Source organism: Giraffa tippelskirchi, chromosome 11, assembly GCF_054371585.1.
Source record: "Giraffa tippelskirchi isolate mGirTip1 chromosome 11, T2T-mGirTip1v1.2.pri, whole genome shotgun sequence".
In the NCBI taxonomy this organism is placed as follows: Eukaryota; Metazoa; Chordata; class Mammalia; order Artiodactyla; family Giraffidae; genus Giraffa; species Giraffa tippelskirchi.
Window position 1 is genome coordinate 95,902,069 of NC_137285.1, and position 25,996 is coordinate 95,928,064.

The 25,996-nt window shown below is 39.9% G+C and overlaps 1 protein-coding gene across 22 annotated transcripts in view; it reads right to left on the minus strand.

Moving 5' to 3' along the window:
- Positions 1-2,136: 2,136 nt before the first annotated feature.
- ARHGAP20 (Rho GTPase activating protein 20) overlaps positions 2,137-25,996 on the minus strand; it is a 189,752-nt gene continuing 165,892 nt past the window's right edge. For all 22 annotated transcript variants that reach the window (XM_081544162.1, XM_081544156.1, XM_081544157.1 and 19 more), the window contains 6 exons: positions 21,756-21,934; positions 20,142-20,303; positions 14,724-14,833; positions 12,123-12,312; positions 8,301-8,415; positions 2,137-7,210 (listed from right to left, as the gene is read on the minus strand). In XM_081544162.1, the coding sequence (XP_081400288.1) occupies positions 5,373-7,210; positions 8,301-8,415; positions 12,123-12,312; positions 14,724-14,833; positions 20,142-20,303; positions 21,756-21,934 (2,594 nt within the window). In that variant the 3' untranslated portion in view covers positions 2,137-5,372. The remainder of the gene's footprint in view (positions 7,211-8,300; positions 8,416-12,122; positions 12,313-14,723; positions 14,834-20,141; positions 20,304-21,755; positions 21,935-25,996) is intronic.

The window sequence follows — 25,996 nt, forward strand, 5'->3', positions numbered from 1 at the left end:
TCATGTTGGCATCAGCTTTCTCTCATTGAATTTGTGATTTTCCTGGTTCTTGGTATGACTGGTGATTTCCAATTGTATCCTGGACACTTCATCTGTTGTGTTAGGAGACTCTGGGCCCTATTTACTTTGGTAGCAGTCACCTTGTTTAGCTTTAACACATAGGCCCTTGGCCTACTGGAAATTGTAGGTTCATTGAGTTTTTCAAAGTCTTTTTGGTGCTCTTTTGACCTGTTCTCAGTCAGAGAAGCCTGTTTGTTCTTTGGCCCTGAGACTCCCCAGGCTGAGTGCTTTCTGGGGTAGAATCCCTCCTGTCCATGGCATCTGATCAAAGTGTCTTTGAATGGGTGGGGGAGTCAGGCCTCCTGGAGCAAAGATACTTCCCAGGCTGAACTCCTTGTTGTGACTCCAGTATCTCCAGCGGGGGTGGGAAGTCTCAGGCCTGGCCACTTAGTGTGGCTCAACTATCCCTCTTGCTGGTGGTGCTTGGTTTACCCACTGGTGTCAGAAGGACTCCATCTGATTCCAAGGAGCAATGCACAGATCTGTGCTGCCTTCTGTTGCTAGGTTGGAAAAAACCAGACCTGGTTCTTCTTCTGTTGGCTGAGGGCATGTAAGATGCCCTGTTACTGTGTTTTCCATCCAGTCCTAGCATTCTGAACCGATTGGTCTCTGTGTTGCTTCCAGGATTTATAGATGTACTTAGAAGAAGCAGGGAGACCGGTCTACACTGTTTGGACCAACTTTCGGCCCAATTACTTTTACATTTATCATAGGTTTATGAATTATTTATGAAACTGAATGATTTTCTTAGAGATATCTAGCTGAGACATAACTTAGCAAAGTTTGGATGGTCCTCAAGCACCTAACTTAGTGTCTGCTTTATTATGGAAGAGGTATTACCATCAACATTTTAAGGTGAAAGATGAAGAAAAGAGCCTGGGGTCAGAATGAGGTTCTAGCGGAATGTACCCACCACAAACGGCTGTGGTGAGCACTAAATGAAATAAAACCAACAATGCACTGGTCGCCAGCGCACACAGGCAACAGTGAGTGCCCAATGTCACTGTTCCCCTTCTTCCACACAACCCAATTTTCCCTTAGTTGTTTGAAGTCCCTGAGGACACAATCAATATTTTTTTCAGCTTTATTCCAGGGTCTAGAACAGTACCTACAATAAAACTTAGATGGCCTGACTAGCATTTACATCATTTGTAACATCTCTCTCTCCCTAGACCAACTCTTTTTCCCTTTTCTTAACTAAGCTCTTGAGCTCTTTGTGATTCAGTATCTTGAATTAGCTTTCCTCCTCTCTAATCATTCGCTGTACCTTCAAGCAGTATTTCTCTGTGTTAATATATTTTGATGATTCTCTGCTTCTCAGTCATCTCATTCTTGGGCAAAGATATAAAATGTTTCTTTCTTCTGAAAATTTTAGACAGTAACAATTAGTTCCTGTGATCTGGCAGAGACTGGGTATTTCTTTAAGCATCCATTTTACTTGCTCAGAGTAATGGGCCTATGCCACAAGTACAGGTTTTTAGCTAGTTTATTCACTCCTCATGGCAGATCAAGAGGCTGTAAGAAGGTCTAAATTTAATTTCAAGTTACTGTAATCTAAAAACTAAACCTAGAGAAAAATAGCTAGCATTTAAATCTTAATGTCTCCCAAATCTGCATCTTCTATTGTCACATAAAATCAAACTCCAGAAAACATATTTACTTTGCCTTAACAAATTAAATAGGTAGAAAAACACTTTGACCTACAAACGCACGTGTACTCTGACAATGCACAATGAGAAAGCATCCCATACAAATTAAGAAACAATATGCATCTACTACCACCTGGGCATATTTGTTTGGGACTCGGAAGCAAAATTCTCCAAATTACACCCCAGAGCCTTTTGCCAATGCTAACACACACATAGTACTATGTAGAACTGAAGTTTATGAAATTCCACTCCTCCCCTTTTAAAAACAAACAAACAATACAAATGAAGGATTTACATTTACAGGTGGCTTAGGAACAGAGTAGACTTACACTTAGGGTAGAAAGCACACCATTTGAGAGTACTCTTCCTTTCAGCAGGAAATTTAGCTTATGAGATATCCTTGTAACCAGAATAGATATTAAAGAAGTTAACATTTTACCCAGCTTTATTGTTATATTTTTTTCCTTGTATTGAAATAAACAGTTTGCAGATACTTCCTCTCAAGTCATTAAAACATGACCAGGTAAAAAAGATTAAACACTACCATAATTTGGATTAAGATACATAATATTTTTAGTTTCAACAGACAAAATATGCCACTGGTTCGAAGATACATTAGATCCTTTCAATTCAATGCCATTCCATGAAAAGCCGAAAAACCACAAAACTAAGATAATTTACTGAACTCAATGTTTTTAGTAGATTAAGCTTCTTCTTTAGAAGCAAAAATCATCTTTGCATTTCTTTAACATTTAGGTCTTTACTGCTCAGAATGAGTCATTTTTTTCTGGACTAAGGTCATGTGTATATTTTTAAGCTTTCTGAAATGGTGCTTAAACTTACATCCAGCGAACCTCCGTGAACTTTGAGGAGGCAAAGATACTCATGGGAAATGAGAGAAATGAGAATATTTATTGACTTTATATGACTTTATAAGTACTGATGTCTTGTAGTATCTGGATCTAGAACTCCTGGGATGTTTGGACATGTCTGGAATCAGTTAGACACTCTGATCAGAAGGGCTCAAATTTAGACAAGAAGATCTCATACAACAATTGAGCTGAGTTGATGGTTCTTTGCTATGAGAACACAGACAGTATGTATCTGATTCTAGGAGCACAGTATACACGTAATATCTAAGAAAAATGAAGACTTTATGTCTAAAACATAATTGTTTGGTTAACAGTAAGATCAGAAAAACATAAAAGAAATAAAGCCCTCCTTTTCTAGAGAGACTGACCACATGACCTATGACTAAAAGCTCAAAGTTCCAATCAACATTAATTACATTTACGAAATTTCCAATGTTAAGCGGAAATTGGGCTCATTAGCTAAAACAAGTCTACAAAGGGCAATATTGCCCTGGTGGGACTGTTAACTCTGAAGGATGATGTTTTATTTAACAGACAGCATGGACTTCATACATACCCATAATCAGTGCCTTTAAAACCAAACAACTTTAAAAGTTAGCAGCAGTTTCTGCAAGTACAAAAATACACATTTATTACATAACATATGGTAGTAAAATTTGTCAAGATATATTATACAAACTCAAAGCATTTTAGATAAAGCATTGGTCTAATATATTATAGATTGATGGAGTATAATAAAATGACATGTAGTCTGTCTTCAAATCATACAATATAATACTTTACAGCAATATTAATTATTCACATTAAATGTTACAGGAGTATCTAAGGGAACACAGAGAACAGGAATGGTTATGGAAGAACCTCAGCATCTTTTTTGCTTCAAACTGAGTAGATGGCTTCCTAACCACCAATATGAAAGAAAAAAGGATACAACTATTATTTTGTTAAGCAGAGAAGCAATTTCTTCTGGAAAGACACTCCAAGCCATAAGAGCTTCATTCACATCTTGCGGTTCTGCAGTAGTATGCCCTAAGGGTGAGGGGAATCCCTGTTGCCTTTATATATCATACCACAAAAGATGCATATGGACACTTAGGAGTCTACATATAGCAGTGGTTAGTTAAAAGGTAAAATCTACTTCACATCTGTGACTGAGATGGCCAGTGTCATAAAGGAGCTCTTTTGAGAGAGTTATAAAAGTTAATTACAATGCTTAGGACAAACAGGGCCATGTCCCCTAAAGGTAGGTAGCACCTATAGCTAATACTGAAAGGACTTCTCTCTTACAGAAAACATTATTTTTTTATATAAGTGAAAAATGCAACCTTTAGGACGACATTGAGAAAATATTTGACATGAAAGTTTCTGGGTGGCTGAGGAAAATAATTTGAAATAAGGAAGTATTGTGGGGGGAAGGTCCATCTGATATTGAACTCAATGGGCTCTAAGCAACTTCTTATAAGTATTTAAAATGAAGGAAGATGCACATCCATTTCTGATTCTATCACATCACACTGACTGGGCAGGCCTAATAATCCAAGGAAATAATCCAGGAGATGTACTGGTGTAACCTTTAAGGTAAGAGACAGGGGAAATGTCTATCAATATGAAATAAATCAATGGGGGTATAATCTGTGAACTACTGGAACAAAAAATATGTAAAAACTTCTGGAGGTAAGATCATCCAAAGCCAATGACTGTCGAAAAGAAGGTCCGAGAGCCACTCTGATGGCTCCTCCATTCTGTGACTCCTTATAACCTGCCAACCTCAAAACTGTCCTCTCAACTGACAAATGACAATCAGTAAAGGGATGACTTATCAGGAACTTTTTCCGGCTGACTAAGAGGTAAGGAACGGAAACACATTTTAGCAAAGAGGAGCCATGCTTTGATCACATGTTTGCAACAGCAACTGGGTAACAGAAAGGGCTGCTCTGGCAGTCTTTCCCTCCACACAAGAACAGTGAATACAGTCGGAAGGTCGTCTTATAACAGGAGAATGTTCCGAGCTCAGGCCCCTTGAAAGGACACCGAAATGAGCAGTCATCTCCTTCTTTCTCCTCACAGCAGTGCGCAGTGGAGCCTCTGTGGAGCATGCAACACTGATGGAAAAACTCAACCAATAAAAAAAAAAACAAAAACACCTACAATATCCTGGTACTCATGGCTTTCAAATCACTTCAGTTTTTTCCTCTCTGGCTGCCACCAGTGGGCTGATACCTGAAATGACGCTGTGAGAGTATGTGACTGAATATAAAATGTCACAGAAATGGCCACTGGTTTGGATTTGGGGAAAAGTTTCACATAATTTTCTTTATTATCAGATGTGTTACCTCTTTAGCTTTGACTAGTGGCATTATTTTGGCCTACTTATTAAAAATATTCCATGGAATGGGAATGGTTTCTCTGCAGCCTTCCCTCTCTCTCCACACTTCCTGTTCTTCGCTTCTTATCTCCTGGCTTCCTCAGGAACTAATCTCATCATACACAGCATGTTTCCTCTACAGAAGATGCTTTCTTTAGCTGTCTGCTCATAGCTCTTAAAATGCATGACAGGATCCGTCCATGCTTTAATACAGAAAAGCCTCCCAAACACTGAGGTGACAGCATTTTTCAGTCTAAACTTTTGGACAAATAGTCTCAAGAAAGAGAATTCTTTTGTTGTCCTAAGTATTAGCAATGATTATCTTTATGCTACCCATCCCAGGTACTTTATACAAAGGGGTCATAGTAATTGTTGTATCATTATTAGCCTGTTTCTGTTCTTGTAGACATCAGGTTCTTATGGTGGTTAAATGTCTTTGGCCAAATGTCTGTCCTCAGCATCACACACCATGGGCGGCCCTGAGTCTGGGCTGGACGCATCATCCACAGTCAAGGAGCCGGGGGAGGATCTTCTCTCTGGCAGCATACCAGGAGAGCACTGCCCGCTATCCTCTCCTTCCTCGGGCGACTTCGTACGAAGCCCAAGTCTGTCTTCCATGAGGCTGAGCGGAGAGCTACAGTGTTTCTCTGAGTCCTGGCTGGGGTAAGTGCTATACCAGTGGGCCATCTGCACAGCTCCCAGTCCTTCAGCTGCCCTCTGGGGCTCGTCTTTCTGCCTCTCTTGTAGTGCGATGGCTTCCGGAACAGCAGAAGCATGTGCAGGAGGATCCATGGGTCCTTTTAGAGAACCCACTGTATTTTCCTCTGGTCGGGGTGCCCTTGCCTTCTTTTTGAGGGACCAGTTTTTCAAACTGGCTACACCACTCTTCAACCATGTGCTGGGGTGAAGAGTTACAGAATGCATGTGTGAATGCCACTCTACACTGTCCTTTTTTGTATAAGCCAGGCGGCCGCTGGCCTGCCCTGATGAGGGACCAGGAATTCCAGAAATGAGGCCAGAACCGCTCAAGTCAGAAGAAAGCTCTGTCTGTTTTCTTTGAAAAGTACAATCTATTGGAGAGGATGTTTCAGTGGGTGTAAACACAGAGTGTTCAGAAATCTGAGAAAAAGCACTGTCTTGGGAGCTCACTGATGAGCCAGATGGGGAAGTGCCTGGGGAAGACAAGCTGGAATAGCTAGTCCTTGAGCAAAGGTTTAAACTTGGGGGTAAAACCTTCTCAGTGCTTTGGTTTGTGGCACTACTCTTGCCCACTTCAATCCCCATGACCAAACTCTGATTAATAAGCTTTTGGCCCTCCATTTGTAAAGACTTGTGCCGCTTGAGATAATCGTCCTCTCCATGCAAGAGACTGGCTTCATACCTGGCTTTCTGCTGCTTCTTTGGATAAATCCCCCTGAGATAGGTCAGTCTGCAGTGCTGGTCATCAATGCTGGGCTCTGAGCAGCGCCGTTGCCTCCTTGAACTCTTGAGGGCGTCTGCAGTGTGTGGCGGGGAGTATTCAGATGTATCTGTGTCAAAGGGCTGGCTCCTGGGATGATCACAGGAGGACATGTGACTGTAAGATGCCACGGAAATGGCTACTGGCTTGGATTTAGGAAAAAGTTTTACATGACTTCCTTCATTATCAGATAAGCTTTTCTTCTTAACATTTTTACTAGTGGCATTTTTCTTGCTATCAGTGCCTGTGAACAAACTCTTTTTAAAACACGTCTTACCCCCTTCCTGAAGCGGCTGATTCTGATTCAGACGGCTCTCATCTTTTTTTGAGAGAATGGCATCACAGCTGGACTTGCGTAGCTTTTTCTGATAAAACTCCCTGAGATAGGAAAGCTTTGAATCGAGATAGTCGATGCTGGGCTCCGAGCAGCGGCGGTGTCGCCTCAGGCCTTTTGGGGCATCAGCGGCAGCTGTGGACAGGCGGCTGGGTGTGCTCGCGCCAGAGGGGGCCTGGGCGCGTGGGACCTTGGTGTACACTGCAGTGTCCACTGGCTTGGATTCAAGGGGCTGTCCCATTTGAACGTCTTCATATTTAGAATGGTCTAAGTCAAAGTCACTCAGGGTTAAAAGGCCTTCCACCTCAGGCTGGTCGAGGTCATAGTCACTGAGGGTTAACACAGAGTCCATGCTTCTGCTACCCTGACCAAGTTTCTTTACCAAGTCACTACATGGGGCGTCAACATCCTCATTCAGCTCATTTTCCAAGCTGTCATAGGAGGAGTCATTCAGTTGGAAGCAAGAGATATCTGTCGAAAAAGCAAACCACGATTAATAACATTTTTACTTAACACAAATGCATGCTGCCTTAAAAATAATTAAAAAACCCAACTTTGATGATGTTTAGTGTAATTCTGTTTTTAAATGTAGATTGTTCAAATTTTTACTCTAAGGAAAGAAAGAATCTTTCATAATCTCCCCAGATGTAAGTGCAGCATTAAAAATAAAACTGTTGAGGTATATGCGATTTACCTCAGTTCCTGAAGAAATAGGCTTTCTTTAAATAACATTTCCTCAAAGCAATGAGGAGATGGTCATAATACCAAGAAACAGTTAAAAATATAAAGAAATTAATGCCAGATATATCCAGATTCTGAATCAGACTCTGTCTTTTAAACAGATCTGCTGGTGTATATACATAATTAACTCTAATCTCAGAGAAACCATTTACTAGCTCTTTCAATTTCTCTTCGACAAAGTTCTTTACTATACATTACTCTATCTTTACTACAACCACAACAGTTAGATATGATGGTTATCCATATTTGTAGATGAAGATATTGATGTTCAGTGGCATAGAAGAATTGGCCAAAGATAACATAACTGCCAATTGGTGTTACAAGAATTCATAATTTGGAATATTGAGTGTCTTTACTCCCCACACACCCCAGCCTGCCCCATGATGTTATTTGTTTTTAACGTGTTTAGCAGTGTACAAGAATTCTGAGAAGTCTCAGAGACCTCTAAGAGGAAGGTGAGGAGAAAAATCAGGGCTGTCTCTATTGCCTCTGGGCCTTCTACTCCAGTTTCAACCAGAGCAGTTGTGTTATACGTACTGGGGCTCCTTGTAAAGTTTATTTTAAAAAAGGTTAAAAATATTATACTATATAATGCTGCCACTAACAGTCTGGGACCTTGTCTTATACACTTCTTAACCATACCACAGTGTTAACATACCCTGACCTTCTAAGGAAGGAGCAGAAGTCCTAGACCCACTGACCAAGGTGAGAGGCCCTCTTCACCTGAGCTGCTGTGGGATCCAGGATAACCACTGTCCCAGCTGATTTTCACAGATGTGTGTCTGTTTCCCACAAAAATCAACCCAATTATTCACCATACCTGAGGCATTCTCTCTAGTATCACATCTCACTGAAACCTCTCCCAAGAGGGAAGTGATTTCTTCTCCAAATATCCGACAGCAGTTTTCAATCAGAAATTGTATAAGCAGAGAAACCTGTACAAAAAAGGGACAAAAATGAGCTGCATACTTCTCATACAGCCTGTCTATAAATCACATTTCATATATTAATCCTAATTCTAACAAAAAATGCAAAAGAAACCTGAGAAAAATTCAGGTTTGCTTTACAATACAGTTTCCCCTAAAAAACTATGGTACTTTCAAGAGTAGTGTGAGTATAGAGATTAATTTTAATCAGTAGACTAGTTATTATTTGTTGCCTTGGCTTAATACTAACATTTTTATACCAACAGTTCTGTCTTTAAAATTAGAGTAATTTTAAGTATTCTCTATAGGGCATTTGGGGTGAGGAAACACACTTTCTCATTAAAATTCATGAAGTGTCATTAGATGAAGACATATAAAATGTATTTCTTATGCAAAAGGCAGGTGTCACAAGCATGGAAAGTTGGTAGGTATCCTCTGTGGTTCACTGCAGGGGGCAGGGAGAGACAGTTGGAGAAAAACGTGCAGTTTGCCTGACCAGTCTCTTCCTATGCATTTCTTTCCCTTCGCCTTGCTAACTGGAGGTGCTCCGGGAAGAGGGAAGATTTTACTAGTGAGCTTTGTGCCTCCATGTGATATACGGAAACCTTTACATAGTTTTTTTGCCCCAACAGCTGAAGCAAAGCCCTAACTCCTGTACTAACAACCAGGCAATAAAGGAGTGTGATTTCAAGTAACTATTTGGTTGGGGCAAAAGTAATTGTACTTTTGCACAGTTGAACTCTGCTGTTTGATGTTGGAATACATTCTTAAATAAATGTGGTTATGGTACACATCATTTTAAAGTGAAATTTTTGCTTTATGTTTTTGGCTAATGACACTACTTTCCGTGTATTTTGTATTTATTTTAGACTATGGAAATGATGCTAGACAAAAAGCAAATTTGAGCAGTTTTCTTATTTGAGTTCAAAATGGGTCATAAAGCAGTGGAGACAATGCACAACAGTGTATTTGGCCCAGAAACTTCTAACAAATAGTGCAGTGGCAGTTCAAGAAATTTTGCGAAGGAGACAAGAGCCTTGCAGATGAGGAACTTAGTGGCCAGAAATCAGAAGCTGACAGTGAGCAACTGAGAGTAATCATCGAAGCTTATCCTCCTACAACTAAATGAGGCGCTGCCGAAGAACTTATCTGAAGCAAACTGGAAAGGTGAGAAAACTCGATAAGTGGGTGCCTCATGAAGTGATTGGAAATGTAAAAAATTGGCATTTTGAAGTGTCGTCTTCCCTTATTCTATGCAGCAACAATGAACCATTTCTTGATCGGACTGTGACGTGTGACCAAAAGTGGATTTTATATGAAAACTGGTTATAACCAGCTCAGTGGCTGAACCGAGAAGAAGCTCCAAAGCACTTCCCAAAGCTGAACTTGCACCAAAAAAAGGTCACGGTCACTGTTTGGTGGTCTGCTGCCTGTCTGATCCACTGTAGCTTTCTGAATCCCGGTGAAACTATTACATCTGAGATGAACGCTCAGCAAATCGATGAGATGCACCAAAAACTGTAACATCTGCAGCTGGCACTGGTCAAAAGAAAGGGCCCAATTCTTCACAACAATGCCTGACTGCACATTGCACAAGCAATGCTTCAAAAGTTGAATGAACTGGGCTACGGAGTTTTGTCTCATCTGCCATATTCACCTGACTTCTTGAAAACCAACTACCTCTTCTTCAAGCATCTTGACAATTTTTTGCAGGAAAAATGTTTCCACAACCAGCAGGAGGCAGAAAATGCTTCCCAAGAGCTCGTCGAATTACAAAGCATGGATTTATGCTACAGGAATCAACAAACTTATTTCTCATTGGCAAAAATGTGTTGATTGTAATGGTTCCTATTTTGATTAATAAAGATGTGTTTGAGCCTAGTATAATGATTTAAAATTCACAGTCCAAAACTGCAATTAGGTTTGCACCAACTTAAATAATGTATGAACTGGGTATTAGCAACACCTCCATTCTTTAGATGAGGAAACTGGATCAATGTAACTAATTTTGCCAAAGATTGTACATCTAGCAAGTGTTAGGGCTGAGAATTCAACCTTGACCTAATTCCAAAGTCCTTATTTATTTTAATTTTTAATTGGAGGATAATAACTACAATAGCTGGAATCAAGATTGCTGGGAGAAATATCAATAACCTCAGATATGCAGATGACACCACCCTTATAGCAGAAAGTGAAGAAGAACTAAAGAGCCTCTTGATGAAAGTGAAAGAGGAGAGTGAAAAGTTGGCTTAAAGCTCAACATTCAGAAAGCTAAGATTATGGCATCTGGTCCCATCACTTCATGGCAAATAGATGGGGAAACAGTGGAAACAGTGGCTGACTTTATTTTTCTGGCCTCCAAAATCACTGAAGATGGTGATTGCAGCCATGAAATTAAAAGACGCTTACTCCTTGGAAGGGAAGTTATGACCAACCTAGATAGCATATTGAAAAGCAGAGACATTACTTTGTCAACAAAGGTCCATCTAGTCAAGGCTATGGCTTTTCCAGTAGTCATGTATGGATGTGAGAGTTGGACGGTGAAGAAAGCTGAGCGCCGAAGAATTGATGCTTTTGAACTGTGGTGTTGGAGAAGACTCTTGAGAGTCCCTTGGACTGCAAGGAGATCCAACCAGTCCATCCTCAAGGAGATCAGTCCTGGGTGTTCATTGGAAAGACTGATGTTGAAGCTGAAACTCCAATACTTTGGTCACCTGATGTGAAGAGCTGACTCATTGGAAAAGACCCTGATGCTGGGAAGGATTGGGGGCGGGAGGAGAAGGGGATGACAGAGGATGAGATGGCTGGATGGCATCACTGACTCAATGGACATGACTGTGAGTAGACTCCGGGAGTTGGTGGTGGACAGGGAGGCCCGGGGTGCTGCGGTTCATGGGGTCGCAAAGAGTCGTACACGACTGAGTGACTGAACTGAGCTGAACTGAACTTTACAATAGTGATGGTTTTTGCCACACATCAACGTGAACTGGCCAGAGGTGTACATATGTCCCCTCCCTTTTGAACCGCACTGCACCTCCCTGCCCATCCCACTCCTCTAGGCTGTCACAGGGCACTGGCTCTGGGCTCCCTGCGTCACAGAGCAGACTCCCTAAACAGATCGTGGCTCTCTGTTTCCTACACAGTCATGCATATGTTCCAGTGCTACCCTCTCAAACCATCCCACCCTCTCCTTCCTCCACTGTGTTCAAAAGTCTGTTCTTTACATGTATCTCCTTTGTTGTCCTGCAAGTAAGATCAGCAGTACTATCTTTCTAGATTCCATATATTTGCACTAATATATGATATTTGTCTTTCTCTTTCTGACTTACTTCACTCTGTATAATAGGCTCTAGGTGTCTCCACCTCATTAGAACTGAAAGTCCTTATTTATTTTTAAAATCATATCAACTGTTTTCATATCACTCTATGGTTTAAGTCAGTCATAGTTGTTTTTAATTCCTTAAAGAGAAAAGAGAAGCAAACCAACTGCTATCGCTTTTTTGCTCAAGAAATTACCTTTTTTATCATCTACCAGGATAGGATAAAACACTCAATGAACTAAAATTTATAATGATATGTACTTAGTACATATAGTACCTATTTTCTTAAGTATTTTCACTTAAGAAAATATGTATCTTTCAGAATTAATACCCCAAATTTTAGGTTCAAAGTGGTGAACTGGTCCCCCAGAGCAGAAAAAGGAAAAACTTCATTACCTTTTTTGTAAATTCATTTTCTAGTTCTGGGCTGGAGGAAGTAGGAGGCCAAAGAATGCTTGGGGCGATGCACACCGCTAAATTAAACGCGGTCATCTGATTGGATGAAGAATGTTGCTCAATGTTGTGTAATAACCCAAAAAGATACCTTAAGAGAAGAACATTGGCTCTCGGAAGCTGGTCTAATAGCCTAAAGACAGAAAAATGCACTCTGTAAGCAAACATTTCATAGAAAACCTGCATCGACAGGTAGCCCTCACTTTCACAGTTCAGACATTCAGGAATGTCTGTTAACATGGTACATGCGAAGTGAGGCATGTCTGTAAAGAGGAGAGAAAGTGAGCACTGGAGATTTATTTATTTTATAATCCAATGAAAATGTAAAAGAATGCAAAAAAGTAATTCATAAAAAGATGCTATCTGAAATATTTACCTGAACCTGTTACAAAGTATCTTAAGCAAACCCTATAACATTCCAGAATATTCTCAACTAAAACCCCCAAAAAGCTTTGTAATGAAATTAAACAGTTACATTTAATATGTAACTCCTTTACTTACTTACTAACATATAGCTCCTTTACTTCCAAGAAGCAACACAGGATTCTGTCTCTTGGTAAAATCCTAAACGTTGGCCATGAGGACTCCCAGGTCCATTCTGAAAGCTCACACTCTGCTCCGGCAGCTCTCAAGGTCACTTTTGCCCTGCATCTCTCTATCTCACTGACATCACTCTCACATATAAGGTAAGCTTATAATAATATTTTTTCTACCGTTCCTATTTTATAATTGATAAAGGATTTTAAATGATCATTCACTTAAAATGATTCTTACTGTCATACAGAAAACAGATATAAATGTTGATAGTCATGGTGGTTGCTTTTTCCCAACAAGAATCTGTAACCTGGGGGATAAAACTGGGTGCTTGGACTCAATAGAAAGGTGTTTCTTCAGTACTATGGACTGACAATGAGTACAGTTTTGAAGGGACAAATTATGAAAGATACGGAAATGAGCTAAAGGATTCCTGGAGGTATTCAACATAAAGTAAGGTACTGTCTATCATGCTCTGGGGTATCTGGGTCATAGGGGTTGAGTTATTTGACTCTGTAAATTGTAGATTACTGATAGCAGTGCACTTAACACTTGCCTGTAGACTCAAAAATCTTATCTGGTGAGAGATAAACGGTTTATTTGCACATACACTGTCCCACTCACCTTGCCCCATGCCCTAGCAGTAAAAGTCAGTTTTGCATCTATTTATAAATTCATTTCAGCATTTCTGATTTAATTATGCAAGTTGTGATAATTTGAAATCTCTTTTGACTTTGCAGTAACATCTTACTAGTTTTTTAATTAATGTTTTAAATAAAACCTCTCACGTGTGCTAATTTTGTATTTGTATGAGAGATATAAGTCTAACCCTCTTTAAAACATCATCTTTTTAACCATTTGTAGAATATAAAGTTTTAGACAATGAGCAACAAAATGCAGGATCTGACATTCACTGCCCCTGAATGATTTCCGCCAAAACAGACACAATTCTGTTACGTGGCTTTGATTCTGGTATCTTCAACAGTTATACTATGTTCTTCTATTGATAACAGGTGTCTATCAATAGCTGTGTGTAGATAATGACTTGTATTTGAAAGCTGCTCAAGAAAAACTGCACTAAACAAGCATATACAAATAAATGATTTTAGGATTCATGGGTTTTCATAGAACTGGAAGTACACTTTTGTTAATGGACTCTTCTTTCCTCTTCTCCTATAATGCAGGAAATATTCAGGGATTGGGGTGGCGAGACCTGCCAGCACCTTCTCTTTCCATTGAGTACAAATGATGCATTCTTTGTGATCAGACTGAGGCTTTGCAACTCCCTTCTTCCTTGACACTTTTCAACAAGTTAACTGTCCCTCTGAAGCATTTCCACATATTCCTCCCCATGTATCTCTTTACTAGCACTGATTATACTACTTTGTAATTCTCATTTTTTAATCTATCAATTCTACTAGACTGTGAGACCCTTAAGGGGGAAGGAATTTTCTCTTTATGAATTCAGTTGCTAAATGAAGTACATAAGGAATCGTCTGGTTAAACTAAGATATAAATTATAGATTGAGTCTACTGTATTAACTCTTGGTCTAATGGGTTTCAGCTCTTATCAGATTCAGACGTACAGAATGTGTAAAATGGTCAAGTATTCCATGTTAATAGGATTAGGGAAAAGCAATAATAAAAGTGACAGCAGCTAGCATAAATCTATATTTAAACTGGTCCCCACGGATATGATTTTGACAGTGATTATGGCTCAGTGGGTGGAGAATCCACCTGCAATGATGGAGACACAGAAGACATGGGTTCAATCCCTGGGTCGGGAAGATCCCCTGGAGGAGGAAAAGGAGACCCACTCCAGTATTCTTGCCTGGGAAATCCCACGGGCAGAGGAGCCTGGCGGGCTACAGTCCAAAGGGTTGCAAAGAATCAGACACGACTGAGTGACTAAACACAGCAAGCACAAGCACACTATCTTACTAGACAAGTTTACAAAATATAAGCTTTTTAAAAGGCATGTTTGAGAAATGACCAAATCAGAATAATTACCTTTGAACTGCATTTATTTTCTCTTCATCATTTCCTTGATCCATTACACAGACCCAGTGATCATAGAGATCTGATGAAAAAATACTTCCTGGAATATTTCTTAGAAAATCCTTATATAGAGGGGAAAAAATAAATATTTTAAATTGTTATTCTCAGGTTAAATACGTATTAGAGGCATTAGAAAGAAGACACTTTATGGAAAAGTACAGCTAAGTTCTCTCTTCTTTGGACTACATGGAGCTCTATGCCAACCCTTCAGTGATGTGCACCCATAGAAACGTATGCTTTGATATTTTTCCAACAAAAACCAGAGGGAAACGGGAGTCTGGACTATAGTGGTAAAGATAAAGGTCAACCCGCTTAGGCTGAAATCTCCTGTTTGTGTACGTTTTAGCAAACTAGTATAACATGGCGGGGTCTGGCAAACCTAACTCCTTTTTATTTCATTGGTTAAAAGAAATGTATGAAGACATCTGTGAGATTCATAATATAGTATTTAGTCATCCAATCATTCAACAAATATTTATTCATATATGCCAGGTACTGTTTGAGGTGGTAGGGATAGAGTAGCAAATTAAACCAAGTCCCTGTTATATTAGAGCTTTATATTCCAGCGGCATTGGTGAAAAATTGCATGCAGAGATGCTTAGAGCTTCTCCTTGTGTTCCCCATAGAAGGGCTCTCATATATTAGGAGGAGAAAGCATTCCAGACTGTGGCTGGGCTCTGAAAGCATGAGGCAGCACCCCACACGTAATGTACATTAAATAACATGTCTCTGGTACATCATCCTTTCTGGTCTTTGAGACTCTTTTATACTGAGACCACTGGTGGGGTTGGGTGTGATGAAACTAGACTATGACACAAGGAGCATACAGCCAACAGAGTTTTCAGTTTGACATATGTTAATAAAAAGTTTAAAAATAAAGCAATTCTGGTCCTGGCCCTATGTTTCCTTTTTGTTCTAGGCCAATCTCTTTGTTGCTTTCGGCACTGGTTGACTGTCTGCTTACAAGTTCCTGCCTACAATGCTTACAAGTTCCTATCTGCTTACATGTTCCTGCTTACAACATAACATGACACGGTTGACTATCTGCTTATAAGTTCCTGCCTACAATGTGGAGACAGGTGAAAGTCTGTAACTGAATAATTTTAATTCTTGTTGGAAAACCAAATCAGCAACTTCACCTTTGTGCCTTAAAAAGGGAATGCATAACTTGTTCCTTATATGTCATGTTTATACTGCTAATGTGGAAGCTGCGACTCCTAAGTGTCGCAGTTAGCTAACTAGATGAGCCTGTTCCCTACTAGCTAATCAGCTTCTTCGTGGCAGAATCAGACCCTCACTTTCTGCTTCCTACAGCTTAATGCCAAGCACAGTCCCCGACATGTGTGCGTGCGTGCTCACGCTCAGTCGCTCAGTGACGTCTGACTCTGCAACCCTACGGACTATAGCCTGCCAGGCTCCCCTGTCCCTGGGATTTCCCAAGCAAGAATACTGGAGTGGGTTGTCACTTCCTTCTCCAAGGGATCTTTCCAACCCAGAGATCGAACCTGCATCTCCTGCGTTGGCAGACCACTGAGCCGCCTGGGAAGCCCCAGTCCCACACGCAGTAGAGGTCATTACTGAACTGTTGCTATTTGTCATATGGTCAAATATTAGTGAAGGACAAGGAAAGGTCAATTAACTATATTCACAGTCATTCTGCAAACTTCTTTGTAGTCATGTCACCTATTATTATACATTTTTCTTTAGAGTAGTTAACGAGTAGGAAGATGATTGATACAAAATCTTTCTCTGTTCTATTTTCCAGTAGTAATATCCATGGATATCTGTGATTCAGATGTGTCATCATAAAAATTACTTCTTTTCTGGGTAAAGCTATCAAATTTTCATAATTTCAGACTAATTTTAGTGGCTACACCTACATTAAAAGTCAGATTCAGAAGAGTAAAAATCTGTTATTTCAAAATGGGGCAGTGACAATATCTCTCTTTTAAAATCTCCGTGGAAAACATAGTTATGATCTGTCTTGGAGAAAAACATCATTAAATCTTAAAACCTACACTTGAAAGATAATAACTTGTAACATCTCAATGAACTCTCCACAGCTGGAATAACAAGTTACGAAATAACAACCACCATTGGATCTGAGAAGGGATGTGAAAGCTGGTCCTGAATTACAATCACCAGCTCTTAGCACTCAACCAAAAGTCTTTTCCCCTCTGAAAACAGAAACCAGGCCATCAGCAGAACTCCCAAATTAATTTGAGATGAGATCCCTACAGGATTAAAAATGCACTTTTCCTCAGAGGTCTGATGAATCAAAAATGCAGGATCTCAAGTAATTAAAGGAAAATTTAAGTACTGCTTCCAAATAGTCTTAAAAATAAGAAACAAAACAAACGCTCAAAAACTTTTGGCAAAAGGTATCCCTTTCTTGCAACTACTTGGAAGAAATAAGAGTAAAACACAGCTACATGATTATAACACTTTAGTTAGAACTCATATAACCAGATTTTTCATTTGGATTAGTTTTTGTCTTTTGCCTATTCCTGTATAAATACTAATTCTTCACTGTGAAATACATTTTACTGTTCTAGAACCATACTTCTTCGTAGCAGCCTCAACAATTTAGAACAAAATTTTAAGATGTGCACTGCTGTGATGAATAGCATATTAAGGAAAAATTTCTAAAACACAGGCTTTAACTTCTTAAAAGATGGCAGAAAGACTAATTTTACGACAAAAATCAAAGCAAAATTTGTCATGCATATACTTGATGCCTGCTATGTATCTGGCTAAGCACACTACACACAAACCCTGTGTAAAATAAATTAGATGACCCTAGCTCCAATTTTCCAGTTCTTTTTTTAAAAAATTATTTATTTATTTAGGCTGAGCTGGGTCTTCATTGCTGTGCAGGCTTTTCTCTAGTTGTGACAAGTGGGGGCTTTTCACTGCAGTGGCAGACAGGCTCTAGGCGCACAGGCTTCAGTGGCTGCAGCTCCCACGCTTTCGAGCACAGCCTCAATAGCTGTGCACGGGCTTGCTCCTCGGCATATAAGATCTTCCCGGAGCAGAGATCAAACCTGTGTCTCCTGCACTGGCAGGTGGATTCTTTACCACTGAGCCACCAGGGAAGCCCCTATCCAGTTCTTTAGAGTGACACTTTATTGTGAAACTCTATGGTGGGGTTGTTAAGAGCAGACAAGGCCCTTTTATCAAGAGGCATCTGATTATTCACTAAGTCGTAAAATATGACTGTGTAAGCAACTGACCAGGAGGAGGGACATGCAGGAGTCTTCTTCATCATGTTTCCCTTAATTTGGTTTTTACGCTCCAGGCATGGGGATGTGGGCTTGGGCACTGTCTCTACCCCGGCTCTGGGATATTCCAACCCTGCTTGGAGGTGGGAGCCTGATTCTGATCTGCAGAAGCTATTGCTCAGGTCAAAAGTTCTGCAAAAAGCTAGTTTTGACTCTAGATTTTCAAAAAATGTGAGGCATTTTCATGAATGTGAGGAGGAAAACATTTTATAAGATCAACTCAACTATGGATGTGAGTTAAATAACCATAGGTGGGGAGGAGTGGGGTTGGGATGGGGGGAGGGGGGAAGATCTAGCTTTTTTGCCATAAGTAAGCTTATTTGCCATAGACATTTTTGCCACAAGCATTTCTGCAGCAAATACTTTAACCAAATAATGAACTTGTTGTAAGGCAGCTCTGCCATAAAAGATAAAATAACAAAAAATAAACGAGTGATATTAAAAAGGACATGATTAAACTGAGAATAACAGAATTAAAGACTTTATTGTGAAATACAAAACACTTGAACACATTTAAAATGTGTGTAACTGCTATATTTAAAATGGATCACCAACAAGGACCAACTGTATAACACAGGGAACTCTGCTCAATGTTCTGTGGCAGCCTGGATGGGAGGGGAGTTTGGGGGAGAATGGACACATGTATATGAATGGCTGAGTCCCCTATCTGTTCACCTGAAACTACCACAACATTGCTAATCTCCCATATTCCAATACAAAATAAAAAGTAAAATCTGTATAGATTCATGGCAATAAGGCACAATTCATATTATTAATTTAATATTATTTCATGGGTTATATTAAAGCACTTGTCTTCCAAGTCTTCCATTCACAATATTTTATATATATATATATACATATATATATATATATATATATATATATAGTTGATTTGTCTCTTGTTCAGCATTGCACTTTTTAATTTTTGCTAAAATTTCTTTGGAGAGGCATCAAGTTTCAAATACTAGGTACTAGGATACATATTTGTGCCTGAGTTTTTGTGAAAGCCTTGCACACTATTTTTTTTGTTCTTGGCATATTGCTATTTGTCCTTGATAAACATTTCAGAGTTCTAAGAGAAATGTGGGTTCATGCTATGCCTCCAAGGCCTTTGGCCTCTTTCAACTCCAATGTAGTATATTTCAAAATAAGAAACCAATCCTTGGGACAAATCATTGTCATCTGTCATGATTTTTATATTGTATATGTCAAAACAAACTGTCAACTGCTTATTTTATTTTTTATAGCAAAATTACCATGTGGCTAATTATATGATTATATGTCCAGAATGTCTGTAGCAAAAATGCTTGCAGCAAAGAAGCTTATTGTGAAATACCAGATATACATGGGATCAAGGGTGCCAAGTGTGGTAAGGGTTTCATAAAAGAAGGACTAGATGTTGCAATCATTCCTATTCCACCTTTACTTTTAAAAGGCATTGCTGGGGGGGGGTGTTACTGTATAACGGAATGGAATTTTCAGTAGTCTCAGTGAGCAATATTTCAATTATTAGGCAAATGTTTGTTTATTATGGTAAAACTCTGCTTCAAAGTTTAATAAAAGTTTATTTTTGAAAAATTTGCCCTTATTAGGAAGATAGTGAGAAAGTCATTATAATCAGGATGTTTATTTTGGTAAATATACTGTGTGTTATAATTGTTTTTAATTTTCATTTCATTTTTTTTTCTATTTTGCATGGGGTAGCAGAAGTGAAGACGAGGAGAGTGACGTGAGATGAAAAATTTTAAAATGACTATCTGATACGCCACATCATTAGGAGTGGCTTTTAAATGCCATTGTGTGACTCTATAACCACTGCGGGAGAAAATGGCAACCCACTCCAGTATTCTTGCCTGGAGAATCCTGTGGACAAAGGAATCTAGCAGGCTACAGTTCATGGGGTAACAAAGAGTCAGACACAACTGAGCAACTGAGCACACACATGAATTTATGAAGTTTTTTTTTTTTTTTAAACACTTTTTTCTATTTCTATTATGGTCTTTTGCAGATGGGAGTAATGTTACAATGAGAAAACCAGTTGTCCTCCAGAGCTATGCTGTGGGGTGGATGAAGGGAGAAACTGCTTTACCTTTAAGACAGATGCTATTACGAAAATAGATTCACAGTCTAGTTGTACTTCAGCTCCGGAATTCAGTTTTTCTTTCAGCTCTCTGCAGGATTTCACATTGGCCGACTGTCTGAAGATGCCTTTTGTGAGAGGTCCTTTCTGATTAAGAAAGAAAAGCATATCCTATGGGGAAGCAAAAGAAAAAGAAAATCAAAATGGTTCTTCATGCAGAACAAGCAAGGGATTATGTATTTGCCCTCTCCAGCTGCCAGAGGCTGGGGTGTACCAGGGGAAAGACCTGAAGGCCTGAGGCTAGAAGGCCTGCTAGAGGATTAAAGTCTATTTGCTTTTAGGAATCTCTAAATTTCCTTCTCCTATTTATACTTGCTATATTTAACATCTAAAACATTTTAAACACTTGCTTTAATGAGACTGTCTTTTTTCAGTGAACCAGCAGTCACTTCAAGGTACATGTTAACTTGTCTTTCTCCTTCCTAACTATTCTCCCATTACTCTCCAACAAAGATTCTTTTCCCCAAGTATGAAAATGCTCTTCCCAAATTCATTCTCCACTTGGTTGTCTTGTTCTTTCTCTTCGGGGGTATGTTTCTGGCTATGTTAGGTCTTAGTTGCTGCATGCTCTTCATCGTGGTACATGGGCTTAGCTGCCCTGTGGCATGTGGGATCTTCAGTTCCCCCAGGAAAGTCACTATTTCCTTCTTTTAAAATCAGCCTCCAAAATCACCTCCTTTAGGAAGCTTTCTCCATTCCATTTCATTCTGTTCAGTCTTTTATTTCACTTTCTTTCAAGCTGTGTATCCTCTGCTTGCCATATAGGAAGAGAATGGGTGTTGGAGACAAGTAACCCATGGGATCTGGAACCTAGCTATGACACATATTTATGGTGTGACCTTTGGTAAACTTGGGCGGGGGGTTCCCTTTAATTTGTAGAGTAGGAATGATGGTAATGATGATGATGATAACTACCTTCTAAATCTGTTGTGAAGGATAAGCAATAAAGTGGCTACATTAGTACCTGGTGCTTATAGATAGATGCACAACATAGAATAAAGGGCCAGGAGTCTAGTATATTGCTTGGAGGATACTGAACACTCAGTAAATACTCTTTAGTACTACCCATTTACTATATTAACTGGAAAAAATATATACTCAGTGGCTTTCATTTGATCTCTTCTACATACAAAAGATAACTAAATACCAGAGGATGTATCTTTATACTTAACAGACTTGGAATACAAATAAAACACAAGTTTAAAAATGGTAAGATTAGTCTGTGTTGGTAAAGTGATTAAATGAGACTTTCTGAACAATGCAGGGTTCACGAAAGGCTGTGAGAAAAATGTTAGGGCTAATGTGGATTCTCTATCTACAGTGTAGGTTCTAATTTATCTAAGTAGGTTAATGGGGTTCTTGCCTGAAATCAGTAGGCTAGATTATCTCTTCCTATTATGTCTGCCTTATGATTCTGCAGTAGCTTAATCAGATTTTTTTACTTTGAAGGAATAATAAAGATTCTCAGCCAAAGCAATGGGTATCTATAAATTTCCCATTTTTTAGGGAAAGATTTCCCAAATCTCCTTTCCTATTAGTGCTATAGGCCAAAATGAGACTTACCAAGACAGCTTTGGGCAGATTGTCATTCTCACAAATATCTGGCAGAGAAACCCCGAAGAGCTGTCCCGGGATAGGAGATGTTGGTGACTCGGGAAAGTTATCCAGGTGAATGCTAGAACCCCGCCAAAAGGCCCAGTTTATGATAGATCTTCTCCTTTTAAATGTCTTCTGACCTGAATCTAAGGAAGAGGTGAGATTATTAGAAAAAATAATTTAAATCATTTAATCTTATTTCTACAGTTTTCATTTTACAGTATGTCCATTACGGTTCAACATTCTATAAGTTAAGGAAGAATCAAACATTTGGATTATTCTCCTACCTATTCGTGGGAACACCACTGGTCTATTTAGTTGAGTTCTGGCACTAAGTCTTCAAAGGTGAAAGAAGGGACCCCTTACTGAACTGTAACAACTTAAAGTAAAACATTTTCATACCAGCACATATCCCATTTTAAACCTGAGACTAAGCATACAAAACGTTGAAGATTACACTGGGCCACAATTAAATAGTGAGAATAAGAAAGGAAGAAGGAGAAAAGGTGAGAGGAGAGGAGAAGGGGAAGGAGGAGGAGGAAAAGGGAAGCAAAGAGGAAGAAGAAGAACTAGGGGAGGAAGAGTTGTCTCTATTAAGATGTGCCCTAGGAACAACAGGGCATCATACCCAGATGCTCTGCTCTGCTGAGAACAGAGGTAGGAAGCTTATGCTCCACATTTCCCCACTCTTTTCCAGCTGCAAAGACTTTCATTTATCTTTTTAGTCCTGACTTTGAAAAGCATGTTTAAGGCAGCATGGATGGATGCAAACATGAGTGAGACTTGTCTTTGCCACGGTAAAGTTTACAGCCTAATGGGGGGAACAAGGCTGGTGATAGGTGGGTAGAGGGAAAGCAAGTATATTAATAAATAAAATGTCATAAGGGGAGAAGGAAGCACAAAAAAACATTCAGAAGAACAATAAATCACATCTATCTACCCAGGTGGTGCTGGTGGAAAAGAACCCGCCGGCCAATGCAGGAGACACAAGGGACACAGGTTCAATCCCCAGGTCAGGAAGATCCCCTGGGGGAGGAAATGGCAACCCACTCCAGTATTCTTGCTTGGAAAAGTCTATGGACAGAGGAGCCTGGCGGGCTACAGTCTTTAGGGTCGCACAGAGTCAGACATGGACTGAAGCAACTTAGCATGCACACATCTACCCATTACAAGAGCAAGAGTGATCTTGGAGGCTTCCGCATTTGATGTGAATTTTCAATGAACATGATTTCAATAGGTAGAGGATCTAATTTCATGACTTGTATCTGGTAAGTACTCAATAAGTCATTCTTGAACAGTAATTGAACTCAGGAGACATTTAGGCGATAAAAGACAACATGAACAAAATAGGCAAAAGAAAGAAAGGTCAATACTGAAACATGATTTTGTGAGATCATAGTTCTAAAGCATTGTTGATGTCATCTATATTTAACTTTAACATGAAAACTGATAGATTTACACATAATTTGATACTTAAAAAAAGGGCTCTTTGAGGCTCCTTTAGGATCTTTCTGCTGCATGCACCTCTGGCCCTCAAAACAAACACACAAGTAACAACTCTAAAGGAGAAGAGAGACAGAAAGGACCTGAGAAAATATCTGACGAGATAATAGCTGAAAAAAATTAAAGACAAATATAAAATATTAAAAGCAACAAGCGAAAAATGGCAAATAACATAAAGGGAACTCCCATAAGGAGGGAATCCCAGAAAGGAGAAAACTAAATAGTGGGAGCTCTAAACATCTTGTATTTTCTGCCTAGAGAATTTCCTTTAGCATTTGTGGAAAAGCTGGTTTGGTGGTGCTGAATTCTCTTAACTTTTGATTGCTGGAAAGCTTTTGATTTCTGCATCAAATCTGAAGGACAGTCTTGCTGGATAGAGTGTTCTTGGTTATAGGTTCTTCCTTTCACCACGTTAGACATAGCGTGCCACTCCCTCCTGGCTTGTAGAGTTTCTGTTGAGAAATCAGCTGATAGCCTGATGGGCGCTCCCTTGTATGTTATTTGTCATTTTTCCCTTGCTGCTTTTAATATTTTATCTCTGTCTTTAATTTTTGTCAGTTTGATTACTATGTGTCTTGGTGTGTCCCTCCTTGGGTTTATCCTGTCTGGGATTTTCTGTGCTTCTATCTTGTCCCTTCATCTGGGACATAACTTTCTGCTTTTTCTGATGAACTCTCTGTAATATGGTTTTGTTTTAGCCGCTGTGAGACTGTGCTGCTTCTTGCTTCTTCTGTCTGCCCTCTGATGGATGAGGCTAAGAGGCTTGTGTAAGCTCCCTGGGACTGGCAGTGGGAAAAACTGGGTCTTGCTCTGGTGGGCAGGGCCTTGCTCAGGATAGCTTTAATCCAACCGTCTGCTGATGGCTGGGGCTACACTCCCTTATAGGTAGTTGGTAGTTGTTTGACCTGAGGTGCCTCAGCCCTGGGGTCTCCAGGCTCTATGGTCGGTTAATGGTGAACTCCAAGAGGGTTTATGCCAAGAGGGACCTTCCTGGCCTGCAGCTGCCAGAGCCCCCATACCTGCGGTGAGCTTCTGCCGACCATGCCTCCACAGGAGGCCCTCCACCACTGACAGGTATTTTGGTTTACTTTCCTGTGGGCTCACAGCTCCTTTCCTCTGAGTCCTGGTACACACAAGATTTTGTTTGTGCCCTCCGAGACTGGAGTCTGTTTTTCCCCAGTCCTGTGGAAGTCCTATAATCAAGTCCTGCTGGCCTTCAAGGTCAGATTCCCTGGGGATTCCCAGTCCCTTTGTCAGATACCCAGGTTGGGAAGCCTGACATGGGGTTCTGAACCTTCACAGCAGTGGGAGAACTTCTTTGGTGTTACTTTTCTCAGGTTTGTGGGTCATCCACCCGGCGGGTAGGGATTTGATTTTATCGTGACTGTGCTTCTCCTACCGTCTCGCTGCGGCTTCTTCTTTGTCTCGGGACATGGGGTATCTTTTTTGGGGTGGGTTCCAGTGTCCTCCTGTTGATGCTTGTCAAATAGCTAGTTGCAATTTTGGTCCTCTTGCAGGAGGAGATGAGCGCAAGTCCTTTTATTCCATCATCTTGAACTGGAAGCCTGTTATTTGTTTATTTTTAAATTAATTTCTACTGGCGTATAGTTACTTTACAATGCTGTGTTAGTTTCTGGGCTTCTCTGGTGGCTCAGATGGTAAAGAATCTGCCTGAAATGCAGGAGACCTGGGTTCTATCCCTGGGTTGGGAAGATCCCCTGGAGGAGGGAATGGCAACCCACTCCAGTATTCTGGCCTGTCAGTTTCTACTATATAGCAAAATGAATCAGTCATAAATATACATGCATATACAGCCCCTCCCTTCTGACTTCCTTCTATTTGGGTCACCACAGTGCACTAAGTAGAGTTTCCTGTGACATATAGTATGTTCTCATTAGTTATCTATGTTATACATAATATCAGTAGCTTCCTCTGCCTTTTCTAAATCCAGCTTGAACATCTGGAAGCTCACGGTTCACGTACAGTTGAAGCCTGGTTTGGACAATTGTGAGCATTACTTTGCTAGCATGTGAGATGAGTGCAATTGTGCGGTAGTTTGAACATTCTTTGGCATTGCCCTTTTTTGGGATTGGAATGAAAAGGCAGAAGAACAACAGATTGAATTTCCAATATCCACTGGATCACAGAAAAAGCAAGAGAACTCCAGAAAAACATCTACTTCTGCTTTATTGATTACACCAAAGCCTTTGACTGTGTAGATCACAACAAACTGTGGAAAATTCTTCAAGAGATGGGAATACCAGACCACCTGACCTGCCTCCTGAGAAATCTGTCTGCAGGTCAGAAAGCAACAGTTAGAACCGGACATGGAACAACAGACTGGTTCCAAATTGGGGAAGGAGTCCGTCAAGGTTACATATTGTCCCTCTGTTTATTTAATTTATATGCAGAGTACATCACGCGAAATGCCAGGCTGGATGAAGCACAAACTGGAATTAGATTGCTGAGAGAAATATCAATAACCTCAGATATTCAGATGACACCACCCTTATGGCAGAAAGTGAAGAAGAACTAAAGAGCCTCTTGATGAAAGTGAAAGAGGAGAGTGAAAAAGCTGGCTTAAAACTCAACATTCAAGAACTAAGATCATGGAATTTGGTCCCATTGTTTCATGGCAAACAGACGGGGCAACAACGGAAACAGTGACAGACTTTATTTTCTTGGGCTCCAAAATCACTGCAGAT